Source organism: Parasteatoda tepidariorum, chromosome 3 (genome assembly GCF_982258835.1).
Source record: "Parasteatoda tepidariorum strain Cologne lab strain chromosome 3, Ptep-v5.0, whole genome shotgun sequence".
NCBI lineage: Eukaryota > Metazoa > Arthropoda > Arachnida > Araneae > Theridiidae > Parasteatoda > Parasteatoda tepidariorum.
The window spans coordinates 102,008,245-102,022,022 of record NC_141757.1 but is presented as its reverse complement, the minus strand read 5'-3'; the positions used below and the strand labels follow the sequence as shown (position 1 = coordinate 102,022,022).

General features: G+C 29.5%; 1 protein-coding gene across 2 annotated transcripts; it reads left to right on the top strand.

Annotated features, from left to right (window-relative positions):
* The first annotated feature begins 1,382 nt into the window (after nt 1-1,382).
* On the top strand, nt 1,383-8,883 carry LOC107454634 (uncharacterized). Of its 2 annotated transcripts, none has more exons than XM_043040770.2 (5): nt 1,383-1,711; nt 3,708-3,837; nt 5,373-5,509; nt 6,113-6,272; nt 8,524-8,883. In XM_043040770.2, exons 1-5 carry the CDS (start codon nt 1,672-1,674, stop codon nt 8,762-8,764), a joined length of 708 nt encoding a protein of 235 aa, XP_042896704.1. In that variant the 5' UTR covers nt 1,383-1,671; the 3' UTR covers nt 8,765-8,883. The 2 variants fall into 2 exon arrangements, with proteins under 2 accessions (XP_042896704.1, XP_071039914.1); XM_071183813.1 differs by lacking the exon at nt 1,383-1,711 and adding an exon at nt 3,264-3,582.
* Nucleotides 8,884-13,778: the final 4,895 nt, after the last annotated feature.

Genomic DNA, 13,778 nt, shown 5'->3' with positions numbered 1-13,778 from the left:
TAAATCAAATGTTAGTGACAGTAAAGGTCAGCATTTTGTCAAAAATGGAGGCCAAGAGTGGGGAATTATTTTCTTTCGTGCGTCATGTGTTCGTTTATTTTATCGTTTGTATTTTTTAAGGCATACTTTATAAATTTGGCTATTTATAAGCACAGAACTTCAAATTTATGGCAAATACTTTACATTAAAAACACTTTTGAAACTACTAACCTCCTTCACTCGAAAAACAAAGGGTCTAAGAAATCATATTATTTTTAGGTAACAATTGAAATGGATTTCGTTTTATAAAATCTCACTTCCAAAAACATTTAAACATATTATTACTAGAAACAATGACACTGTAAAGAGTTAAATATGGACTAAAATAATTCGTACTATTGGTATATTCAGATGGATAAACAATGTTTCGCTAGGGGAACACCGTTACATCTAGCGGTCCGTATTCCAGCTGCTAACTACCGAAGGCTGAAGTAACTCGGTACAAACGGCTGCTTATATACCAAACGGCTGCTTATATTCATAATTACTGTTCTTAAAATAAATGCTTGTAATTCTTATCAAAAAAGAGTTGGAAATTCTGTATATAACACTGATAGCTAGTTAACCCTTTGTATCACCGCGTTACATATCTGCAACATACATGAAAATTCAATCCTATAATGAGGTGGATTTACCTATAAAATCGAACTAAATTCAGGTAAAGAAACTATTGCAAACTCGGGGGAACCAAGTCTTGGTGCAGCTGCCAATATTATAATGCGTTTAGTAAGAATTGTTCCACGATATAATTGCAGGATATACAATTTTTTTTGCAACAATCCCCTTGATTGTATATTTGGCTGGAGAGATTGAAAAATGTGGTGTGAGACCTTGTTACAATAAAAACAACAATTTCAAAATTTTTCACATGAAGTTTTAAATATATTGGAATTTTTGTGCTATTTTTCACGATATTGGAGATGTTCAACAAATGCTTTTTATCAATAAATTTTTAATTTTAGGGTTTTAATTTTTTCATTATTTTTAACACGCTTAATATGATGTATTCTATCACCCACGTAAATATTTCTTAAATCAGAGTTGTTGAGTTACAAAGGGTTAATGTTTAGCAGGGGGAAAAACAAAAACGTAATAGAGATTACAGACTGATAAGAGATAAAAGACAACTATTAGAAGAATTTTTAAATTTTCCTTAGATCATAAGTTATGTAAGTATTCTATTTTTCACTAATGCGCATTTCCGCGCTGTCAATCGCGTTTATTTACACTCATATGAAAAAAGATTCTCTCTAAAAATGAACAACTGAACTTTGTATGTTGAAACTCAACAAACAAGGATATACGTTGTGTATATATTTTGTCAGCCATGACCTTCTGCTTTCAACCCTATCAAAAAACATCTTGACAGTTTGACTGAAGAGTTAGTCCAGCATGTAAACGTCATTTTGATGTCACGTAATAAAATGTAACAAGGAAAGTGTCATGCACAGAAAATTATGGTATATCACGCAAAACATGGAAGGTCAACTCAAAATTATCTGGTTTGTCAAGTGAGAAAATACTAAGAATCTAACCGTTTTTAAATATCATCTAAATTCAATTTAGTATTGATATTACGTGCTTCCTAATTGAAAGAAAAACAAACGCCTTCAATTTTGACAACTAAAGAAGATGTTCGGAAATAATGCTTTCATCACATTTTTATGCTTTGGTAAGCTTTTATATATGTGTCCTCCTTGTAGCATAAGTTCATACTTTTCTTAGTGCTTAAAAAAGAAAGCATTTGTAGTGCTTTTTAATTTTTTTGCTGGCTTGCTGTGACTGACTATTTAAAAAGACAAATTTTTTCAATTGTATCTATGAAAATTTTTTAAAAAAAATATTGAAACTATTTCATTTAAGGGAAATGTATAAGGGAATTTTTTTAGACCAGATTAGATTTGATTTAAATTGTTATAGTTTTTAAATATTTTATTTTAAGACTTGGTATATCAAGGTATTTTCTGTATGCATATATAGCTCGCATGCAAAAATCTAGACTTCTTGCATCAGAAACAAAAAGACCAATTCCAAAGATCCACTATATTATTAGGTTATAGGTATAGAAATATTGCCCTATTTCATCCTTTTAAGACTTCTTTTTTCATTTTTTAAAATTCTTGTGCTATTCTATATATATATATATATATATATATATATATATATATATATATATATATATATATATATATATATATATATATATATATATATATATATATATATATATATATATATATATATATTTCATTTTATAATGACTGGACAATTGTAAAGTGCGAGTGCAAAGTAGAAATTGTAATTTTTGAATTTTTGCATCATTTTAAGTAATGTAATTTTAAATGACAAATCTGATATTTCAAAAGTGGTCAAATTGTTCTTTAGTTATTAAATTTCAAAAGTGTCGAATTTAAAATTTTTTATTTCTAACTAAAATATTGCAACCATATGTACTAGATTGCGACTGACCTAAGTTTCCATGATCATCGTTTATATATGTCGCAAAATTGTTTGTTTGTAGAAAAAAAGGTACATGTTCGTGTCTAAATTCGCCATTTAGTTCATAGTTAGCACATATTTGTTAGCATATTTGATATCAACCCTTTGAATCACTGAGATTCGGAAAATGTGATCATTAAATTGTTATAGTTATTCAGAGTGATAATTTTTTTTCCGGTTCACTTTTCCTCATAGTAGGTTATTCAGAATGATAACAACTTTTCCTCGTGATTCAATTTACCCGATTCAATGAAACTGTTATTTGAATGAGTAGCACTATAAATATGGTATAGTGGATAACATAAATACCAACAGATTCCTAAATTGTTGATGATTGTTTAAAAAGTTTCATGAATTTTACTCTCTGCTGCTCTCCCTCTTTTTTTAATTTTATATTTCGTTTTATGCTTATCTCCTATTTTTTATTAAATATTTGTTAGTAAAATAAAAATTTGCAACAGCTTTAGCACTTATTGTATTTTAAAATTAGTTGAACAGTTTGCAACTAGCTTCTACAGTTTCCTAACATTAGCAGAAATTCTGAATTTATAATAAAAATAAATAAAAACAATTCACCATTCTAACACCATTTAAGCATTTTAAACCAGCAGATTGCGGCATAAAAACTGTTCTTCTCACTCTTAAGAAGTTCAACTGAAAATATTGTTTGCTAAACCTAGATTGAATTTTTTATTTTATTGCAGCATCTTATTACTGAATTGCAGGTCCCACAGTAGACTGAATTGATTCGTAAGACACGGTTTTCAGAAGATAACGACATCCCGCATTGGATTGATCATAAACACTGGGTTCTGGAACACTGAAGTCAAGCATCGCTGGCTGTGGTTAGTAAGCGGGTGGGTGACCACTTTGATCAGCCTACGTCGAAACCGAGGGTGCGCTGTATCGGTCCTCGTTAAACTGTTCTACCGTAAAGTGCTAGACTTCATGCACAGGTCATCGTTCTACCAAAGCAGGGGAGCGATCCCTTCTGCAGAAGCTGGTTTTTATTTTTCCGCTCCATCCAACTTAGTAGTTATTTTGGTAGTGTTTTTCTCCTCTATTTTATTTCAAAATTTCTTTTGTAGTTCCTAATATGTATTTTTTGACCACATTTATCTATCAAGAATTGTCATAAATGAACCATAAAAAGCATTTTTTTCTTTTAGCTGTAATATGCTGCAAGTTTGGCATGCCAGAAGATTTCTGTTCTCTCAGTTTTAATGAAAGATGTCGACGACCTGATTATTTATATGATCCATTTCCAGTAACTTCTAACCAGCTACTGACACGATGCTCGTAAGGAAATAAATGATATTTCGATTTGCTTTTATAAATGAATATTTTAATAAGGAAATAAATTATGCTTAGTTTTTCATAGTTTAACTAAAAAACTATGAGTTTAACTTCTCTCTATCAAATGCACTGTCAAACGCAAAATTTCAAAATTTCAGGGAAAAATTCGTGTTCTGTTTTGTTAGTAGGAGATAGAAAGTTAATTTCTGAGCTAAGAGTAGCACCATGTTATATTGTAAAACAAATTCCCGTTCTTTTCACAGACTTTTTGTGATCATTTGATGGTTTTAAGCAGTTTCGTTTTTTTCTGCTTTTTAATCTTTATCATAAAAGATCTGAAAATGTTCTTTCAGATACTGGTTCTTACCCTGCATTTTTACTTACTGTACGATAACTCAAGTTTTCTTTTTCAAATTTCACTATTTTACTCTGATTTTGCGACAGTTATTTTATGGTTTTGAACATCGTACCAATAAAACTGTAATTCGATTTTATTGTCAAATTAAAACTTATCTTATTATTATAATTTTTATATATAATTTTTTATAAGCTGACAGACAATTTTATACAGGTGGGCAACTATAGTCTTAAACGTTTTTAGATTTAAATAATATTTAAATAAGTAAGACTTCTAAAATAAAAATAGCTGAAAACTTTTCTCCATACTGAGCTAGCTGAGCTGCGGTTGCTCTGAGGAAAGAGCTCTCGCGCCTGTACATGAGGCGACCTGGTTCGAATAACAGGGTCGACTGGTCGTGCGAATGCTGCTCTCAGCTCGCACTGACTGTAATGCCGACATAGTTGTTTTATAGAATTTATTAATAAAATAACGGAATTTATATGTTTAAATAACAGTACTTATCTGCTAAATTGCAACCCTTTTTTGTGAAGTGAACGGTTTATACTAGCACACCAGCTGGCAGATTTTTTTTATCTGCCAATACAACAGATTTTTTATTACCATGTTGTGTTGATTTATAGCCTTTTAAAACGTTGTCTTTGCTCTTTGCTTTACTACGGGGTAATTCAAAATAAATATAGCGATTATGAATGGTTATAACCATTTAATGAAAAATAATTTATCTATAAAATTTACACAGAATGTAGAAGGAACTTCAAAATTACGTATACACGTGTCACAAATCTTCTATGTGACATCCTTTGGTCTCACGAACAACATCTAGCGGTATCTCTTTCATGCCATACATTCTGAATCATTTGTGTAGTCGCGGACGCAAACGCATTTCAAATGCGTTTTTTTGAGTTCTTCAAACGAATCGAATTGTTGAAGTTCAAAATTTTCCTTTTTCTTTGAAATAATATTCTAATTTAAATCTCATAATTTCCCTTGAATTGCAGTAATTGTTCAAACCGTGTGTTCCTTTGTGTCATTTCATGATTATAGTTATTTAATAGATTGATAATTGATTCAATCAACTGATTTGTTGATTACTTTATTGTATTAACTTGATTCTTTAGGCCTCGATAAATAAATAAAATTATAATAATTTGAGTGTACAATAAGTGTTCATTTTCAGAGAACACCTTGTGCATCGCCAGTGCTTGATTGATTACGAAAACGAATGTGGAAAGGAAACTTGGAATATCTATGGACTCCATGCAGACATGAGAACTCTTAATAAATTCTGTGAAGAAGGTTCAGTTTTGTTTAACTGTAAGAAATTAACAATTTAATTGCTTCTTATTTTCGCATTTTTTAGCTTACTGCCATGACCATTCTTAATATAAATTTTTTACAATCCTCTAACAAATTCCACAAAAAATTTCATTACGCTTTAAAGTTAATGTTTTCAAAAAGAAAATACAAAAATAATAATGAAATATAACGAATTATGCGAAATTAAAAGTATAAAAACCAGCTTGATTGCGAGAAAAAATAAGAGAGGAGTAAAGAAACATCGCCGTGTTTCAACTGGCAAAACATGCAGACTTTAATATTCTCCCCCTCCCCTAAGAAGGGCACAAAATTATGTTGTTAGAGTAAAAACTTTTATAACCTCTAACTTCGAATAGAATGGAATTTATTTTTAACTATAAGCAAAATATGATACTTAATTTAATTTTTTCATTTAATCGTTTTTTTAATGTAAGCATTTCTTATAGTAACACATGGATCAAATTACCTTAGACAACAATGTAGTATTTAATTCAAAATGTAGTATGCAATTATTGTATACAATGTTTTTCTTTCTTAAATAATTTTTATTTTATTTTTACAAAGCAGTTTTTATAATCAAGAATTTGTTTATAATTGTAGCTCTTGTCGAAAATGGGGAATGCTTTAGCACATTTCCCTCAGCCTTGATTGATGCTCGCCTTGATAAATGCCAAAGCAATATACGCAGTAGAGACCCAGAGAAATACGACGAAATATTTTTTGTGTCAAATGGAAATGATGATAAGAAGAAACAGTGTTTGTAAGTATACATTTGTGGCAGCAAAAAGATCTAGATAGCGTTATAAGCGAAAGCAAATCGAGAGATTTTGCATAGCACTTTATCATACGTTTAGAACAGAGCTAAACTTGTTTTCCTAAGTGATTCTGTGCTTTGTTGAGAAATTTTGGCGCATGAACTGTGAAGCTCAAATTGCGATAGCGTTAAAATTAGGGGAAACCGTAACGCTTGGAAAAACCTTTCTAACAATTAAATATTATTAAAGTGACGCTACCGAGTAGGAAATTAATTATGGTTTTTGTGATTATTAACTTAAAGAATAATAATTTTTCCGAATTAAGTTAAACTATTGAAAATTAGTGAAAAACAAAATATATGCAAATAATTTTCAAGAGATTTGTTTAAATATAAACACTTTGTTAATGACATCAAAATTTCCCTCCAAAAATATCTGTTACAAAATTGAAATTTTTTTTATTTTATAAAACTAAAAGTATCTTAATATAACTTTTTCTGGATAACTTCAATTACCTGATCAATAACGAAATTTTCAAACAAAGTTTAAAGAATTTTGTCCCATTCATCCAAGTCTAGCCAAGTAGCCCTAGAAGTTTTCTTTTGGATTAAAACCAGGACTATGGCTTGGCTAGCTTAGGACCTCAATTGTTTCATTCTGAAACCAATTTTTGGTTGATTGGGACACATGGCATACACATTGTCTTGCTTAAATTTCCTGTCAGGCTATCCTGGATGTGAACAAAGGGGTATAGGGTGCCGTTAAAATAGTTGTTGAGGACAACTAGAGTTCGTTTTTTCCACAAATTCTCTGCAGTTTACATATATCATCATACGCTAAACCTTTCCACACCAATACCAAGCTACCATTCGTCTTCTTATCGAAGAAATTGAAAGGTTCTGTTCATAAATAGTGCCAGTAGTAATTATTACCACCCAAGACATTCAAACTAAGCTTCTTTTTGACTGAAAAAACAGGAATTTTCCAAACAGCCTCTCAAGTTATGACCTCATTTGCCCACTTCAGCTTCTGTTCTTTATGATGTTTTAACGATCTTAATTTTATTTTTAATTTTTGGAGAACTGTATTCATTTGAATTTGATCGAGAGAACTGTATTCATTTGAATTCGTCAGATGATCATAGTGACGTCATTTGTACAATGTGTGTTTTATCATATTTCCCAAGAAAAGAATAAGACTGAGGGACAATTGACAGTTCAGGGTTAGAGTGAGACAGTTTTTTTAATGCTATTAATTCGTTTTTAAGGCTATATTTTTATCATTTACTCTTTGGGTTTGGTGAACGGAATCGATTGCCTATAGATCATTCAAGTAGATCATTCAATTCAATTCTTCTATAGGATCTTTTTTTTAAGAAGAAAAAAAATCTGAAGTGCGCAGTAATGTAAAAATTGCCAGCAATTATTAAATAATTAGCAGTATAATAAATAACTTTATAAAACTAAATATTAAATAACTGTATAAAAATTACTAGCAGCTAGTAATTTTTACAATGTAAAAGTTACTAGCTGCTACAGCCTGTAGACAAAGTCTATCTACTCTGAAGCGCAATAGGAGGATTAACGTGTTTCAAAATTGTGGTTTTTTATGAGCCTTGCTATTTTGTATTATAAGCTACCTATCGCAAACTTTGGTTTACACTTGTGTTGTTTTCAGAATTACGTGGAACTTGACAGTATTACAGGCATGTATTTTAAATGAAAAATGCTTGCTCAGAATAAAAGTAAGAAACGAGATAAATTTCTGTTGTCTTTTTTAATCTTATTTATTGCTCTTTTAACATTAAATATTATTATTTTCTTATAACGACAGGGTTGCTATAAGAATTGGCTCTGTTACGGTTTTTTACTGAATATACTAACAAGCCCGAAATCACACAAGTTTCGAAGTAGGATATTGAGTACTAAATTATTATTGTATCAGGCACAATTGTGCAAAACGATTATTGAAAATCTCTACAAAATAGTGCTGCGTATGTGTCAATAGAAAAAAAGGAGGCCACTTTACCTCATTTGTAATTCCATTAACATTTGTGCTATATGCTTTTTCAATCAATTTAAAAAAATCACAAAATTAAATTAAAATAACGTTTTTATCATTAATACTACACCTTACGCACATTTAAGGATATCCTCTGCAAGTTTTTGATGTAGAAAATTTCGAAACATTTGCGTTGATTTCTATTTTAAAAATAAGTCCTTCGACTGATCAGTTACTTTTTTTTTCTTTTTACAGCCTTGATATCATGTACGTAACCTGTTTTATTGAAGCAGTATCTGAAGATTGTGGAAATACAGCTAAGGAACTCGTTCTGCAAGCATTGAATGATAACGGTATGAATAACACTATGTGTACGAATTACGAAGATGAAGCTAAGATATTCATGAAGGATATGAACTTAAGCTTTGCTCCAAAAATTTCACTTCAGGATTTTATACTACTACAAAGTAAACTGAATGCGACTGAGAACTTCTAAGTCACGAAATTTTCCAAGCCTTGATACAATAATTTCAATTGAAATGTTTGGGAAAAACAATGGCACCCAATTTTTTTTCTGAGGATGGCAATCTTACATTAAACATTATTTTTAATACAGTTGTTTGTCTGTTTTAATCCAAATTTCCAGGATATTCACCCGAAAACTTCTCAATGCGATTAAAAAACTCATTAACAACATTGCAGGAATCATGCTCCAGAAAAACTATTAAATATAGCTTATCTATATATTCTTAAAAGCGCATTCCATTATCAATTTCTTAAATACATCTCCTAAGTAAAGGATACTGTACTAAAGCACACTATTCTTAAAATACTTAAAAAATAAAGCACTTTAAAATTTGTAATTTTATAGTTTTTAGCATTTTTTGCTTTAAATTTTAATCATTTTTTTTCACGTTTCCTATTTAAAAAAGACTTTGTAAGAATCCCAAAAACAGATAAATGAAAATTGTTTTTATTTTCATTTTTTAATCGATAAACATTAAGAAAAGAAAAAATGTAAGAGTTAAACCCTGCCTATGGTTTTCAAATGTACTCTGTAAAATAAACTTTTCTTTAATAAAAAGTCTGAAATGGTTATAAGTTTATTACAGTTTAACTATTAGGCAATACTAAAAAGGCTGCATCAATATTAAAATATAGTATAAAATATAAAGCCTTTATTTTCTTATTATTAATAATTTTCTTATTAAGATGTATTATTTTTTTTTCTTATCTAATAATTAAGAATTTTTATAATTTAAGAGACTCCGCGAAAAAAAATTTGCTCCCATTTTCATATCTATACATCTATACATCTATACATCTATACATCTATACATAATAATAAATGCGGCTGTGTGTGTGTCTGTCTGTCTGTAATCACAATATATCGCCCCAGAAGCTTCGCCCAGGCACGAAACTCGGCACATAATTGTGTTTTGACATAATGAAGAAGTACTTTTTTTCTTTTTCAAAAATTTTGATTAGTTATTTAGTTATCAGTCATTTTGTAAGTCTATGCTTTTCGTCTGCTTTTTCGTCTTCAAAGAGCCATATTCAAAAAACTATTAAAAATGCATATACTTTTCCCCACTCTTATAAATGTATGCTAATGCGAACCTCACAATTGAAATATTAATTTTCGACAACTTAAACCAATAATATACGAAGGAATTAATAATTTAATTGTAAAGTTCGCATTAGTTTACATTTATTAAAGTGGAGAAAAGTTTAACTTCTGTATTAAAAATGTGGCAACATATTCGATACGTAAATAGAACGCTTCGCTTTGATATATTTGTCGCTGCTCATAATTGTTATAATAAGTTTTTCTTCTTCTTTCCACGCTCTATTTTTTTTTTCTTAAGCGAAGACGATAATTTTTATAGCGATATTGTAGTACTTTGTACAACTAAAAATTCTTTTCACAACACTTTAAAAATATTTACTTTATTTTCTTTATATATACAGAGAACAGTCGGCAAAGAATTCGATTAGGTTGAAAAACATTTCGCTAAAAAGGAACGAATTCCAAAAGAAAAAATAAACAACTTAAAGAATAAAAATGCTGATGCCAGCCAATTTTTTGAAAGTTAACTTAGAAATAACAAACCAAACGATGTTAAATAACAAACCAAACGATGTTAACAAAATGACGTAGAAAGCGCAACTAGATCAAAATTATACAAGCACAACTAGATCAAATTATAATACCTGAGTGCTTGACGTAACAGATATAGAAATAGAATTTGATACTATAAAAAATTATATAGAAATAGAAATTGATACCATAAAAAATTTATTCGTTTTCGTGTTCTTTTCATGTATTTAGCATTTTAGTTTTTTTTTCTTAAGCGTTGTAGCTATATAATTTCAAACATCCTCAAGAGCTATAACACATCTGCAGCAGAACTGGATATGAAGACAAAATTGCTGGACAGGAACACTTTAATTGTCCACTAATCTTCAGATTTCCGGCTATGTTTTAAAAAACTTTATTTGTGAAAACCTTTAGCTTGGCGAACAGCTGGGCGCCTTTGGCGGCTAGTCTATAATAAAATAGATCTTTCAGCACCAAAAATAAAGATTATTTAACGGGAAGAAAAACTTTATTTTGGAGATAAAGATTTTTTTTGAAGGAAAATTATAAGAACAGGTTGTATATAGAAATAATATAATAATATATCGAATAATATTTTAGTTCTGTAGTACATAGAATTAATGGAAAATAAAAATATTATTCAGCTGAAATACTCATTTATAACGACGAATTAATATTATGACCAATCCTGAATATACAGAAGTTCTAAAACTAAAGAACACATATTTGGATTTTATCACAAATTAATTGAGTTGAGTAGAGTTAATAGGGAAAAAAATTTCAAGTGCCAGTCGTTTGCTATTGGATTCTCTTTCAGGAATTTTAATTAGGAGTACTTTGAACAACATTCATGGCAACTAAAAAGGTCTATATTTTATCTGGCAGTGCCGAACGGATGCCTCCAGCACGTCACACGTGGGTAAATTGGGGTATTTGCTTATGGCACGTATCAGTAATGCCAATCAGATTCAACATATGCGAGTGACGTCACTTGCAGGTATCGAATTGAAGATAATAATAAAATTAATCCGGCGGTATAATAAAACGAGATTAATAGCTGTAAAGGTAACACGCCCTGCACAACCACGTAATTAGACACAATCATTTGATCTCATCAGTATTTTCTTCTAGGATTGCAAGTACTCCATTAAAAGAAAAGAAAAAGGCTTGACATTTTTTTAAAGTGTTTTAAAACCTATTTTTACAATTGAAATCAATGAAAAAGACTTAATCAAAGAGACTATAAAGAGGCTTAATCAAAGGTATTAAACTCATCTAAAGTAAATCTTCAGGAAATTTAAACTACAGAATTAAATTGTGTTCTTAAAAATCATAATTTTACTAATCGAATTTTTAAAAACTCCCTCCATAGACAACCAAATAGGCTTCTCCCTTTTTTATTCGTTTCCAAATAGCAAGTCAACTATATTTTGATGTGTTTTCTAATAAGTGGCAGTATAAATTTAGTCAAAAATGCCTGATTCCGGGTTTATTTAATCTACCAGATATTTTCCCTTACAGTGTTTTTTATTGAATATCTAATACAATTTATTGAATTTCTAAATACAATTTATTAAGATTTCATAATAAATTGTAATGGAATCTATTTTAAATCAACCGAAAGGAGCTTTGTAATTATACAAATAATAGCAACTTTTTCCAGTTTGAAAATTCTTTAAAACCTATTTCATAAAAAAATAAATATCGATGAATAACACATTTACGAAAAATATCCATGTATCTAAAAAAATAAGCATAAAAAATTTTGCATGTCAAAATTAATATTGTTTAAATCTAGTAAAAAAAAATTGATTTAAAAGGAGTGTTAAATTGCAAATTGCACAATTTTATTTTCAAAAATTTGAAAAGACTATGTTACTTTTCATTTTAAGTGAAATACGTCATACTTCTTAATGCGCATTACCTTGTCTAGCTTGCTTACTTTGTAAATATTTGAGTATTAACGGACTTAAACCAATGATTAAATGTAAATTTTTTTTGTTCAGAGCCAGCAATAAGTTAAACAAATTAAAGATCCAGTATTTTTTAATTTTCTTTTTAAGATTGAAATTTATTTATTTAATTAATTGAAACTCTCTTGAGATATCGTTTGACTTTTTCCTGTATGATACATGATTCTTCCTACTGTATTTTTTATCGCATCCCATTTTTTTAATCTTTTGATTGCGAGTATAAAAAAATAACCAGACCGCTTTCACTGATATTAAATGCAAATAAAACCAGGCGAAAACTATTTTTTTCTTCTTCTCTCGAAGAGAAGAGAAGTGAATTGATTCTTCACATTACGTCTGCTGTGGTATAGTTGTTTACGAATTTTCATAAGTTTGTTGGTTCTAGTATAAGGCATTATGAATGAAAGCATTATAATACTAATCAATAAGCTTTAAGTTTCATTTGTAGTTCGATTTCTAAAAATCGTTGTTCAAAATGGTTGTCTCCCAAAAGTCAATTGGTTATTAGTTAATTCGAAATATAGCTAAATTTTTATTCCTGATTCTCTATTAGAATATGATGGCTCTAAAGTCATGATTATCAAGTGGAACAAAATTCAATTCATAAAGTGAGATTTGTTGACATTTTTTTAAAATTATTTCTCGTGATGTATTTTTTCTGGTACTAAAGAGAAGTAAAATGGAATTTCAGAAATCGTCTGCCATCAGAAATCGTCTGTTGTGGAATTTTTAACAAAATAATTCAAAATCTTGTGAGGCAGATATAAACTGGAAGATTAGTAAGTAATCAATAAGTTTTTAATTTAATTAATTTATGTATTTTTTGTGAATTGGTGAATTGTCATAAGTTGTTGACACATGACCTGATTTTCTATTATTTCTTTTCTATGAAAATGATTGTGCTATAGTAGCTGTTTAGGTACTTAAGTTGAAAAACTATTACTTTGATATTCACTATCAAAGTCATAGTCTTTGATATTCATTATCACATAGTATATTACATTTAAATGTTATATGCTATTGATTATAAAAATTGGTACACTCAAATTAAGAATATTCAATCCAGGCTAAATTTTATACCATCTTTTCTTTTTTTCTAGTATGCTAGATATTTTCTTTTAGTTAAAAAATTCTAAAATTATTGTTTAGTTTTCTGTAATGTAAGCCGAGATTAAAAGTTGATGTTCCATCTGTTACTCTTCCCTGGTGATCGGCCAGAGGATTGGGGTTCCTAATGTTCATTTCTCATTTTACCCATTTCACCATAAAGTTTCGAAGCCGTGGTGGCTCAGGGGATAGAGCGCTCACCTCTCAATGAGATAAACCGGGTTCGAATCTCAGCGATAGTTGGTTGAAACGAGTTCCACACACACAGCTCGTACCGACCACAGTGCTAACGTAAAATATTCTCAGTGGTAGACGGGTAGTGGGTTAAA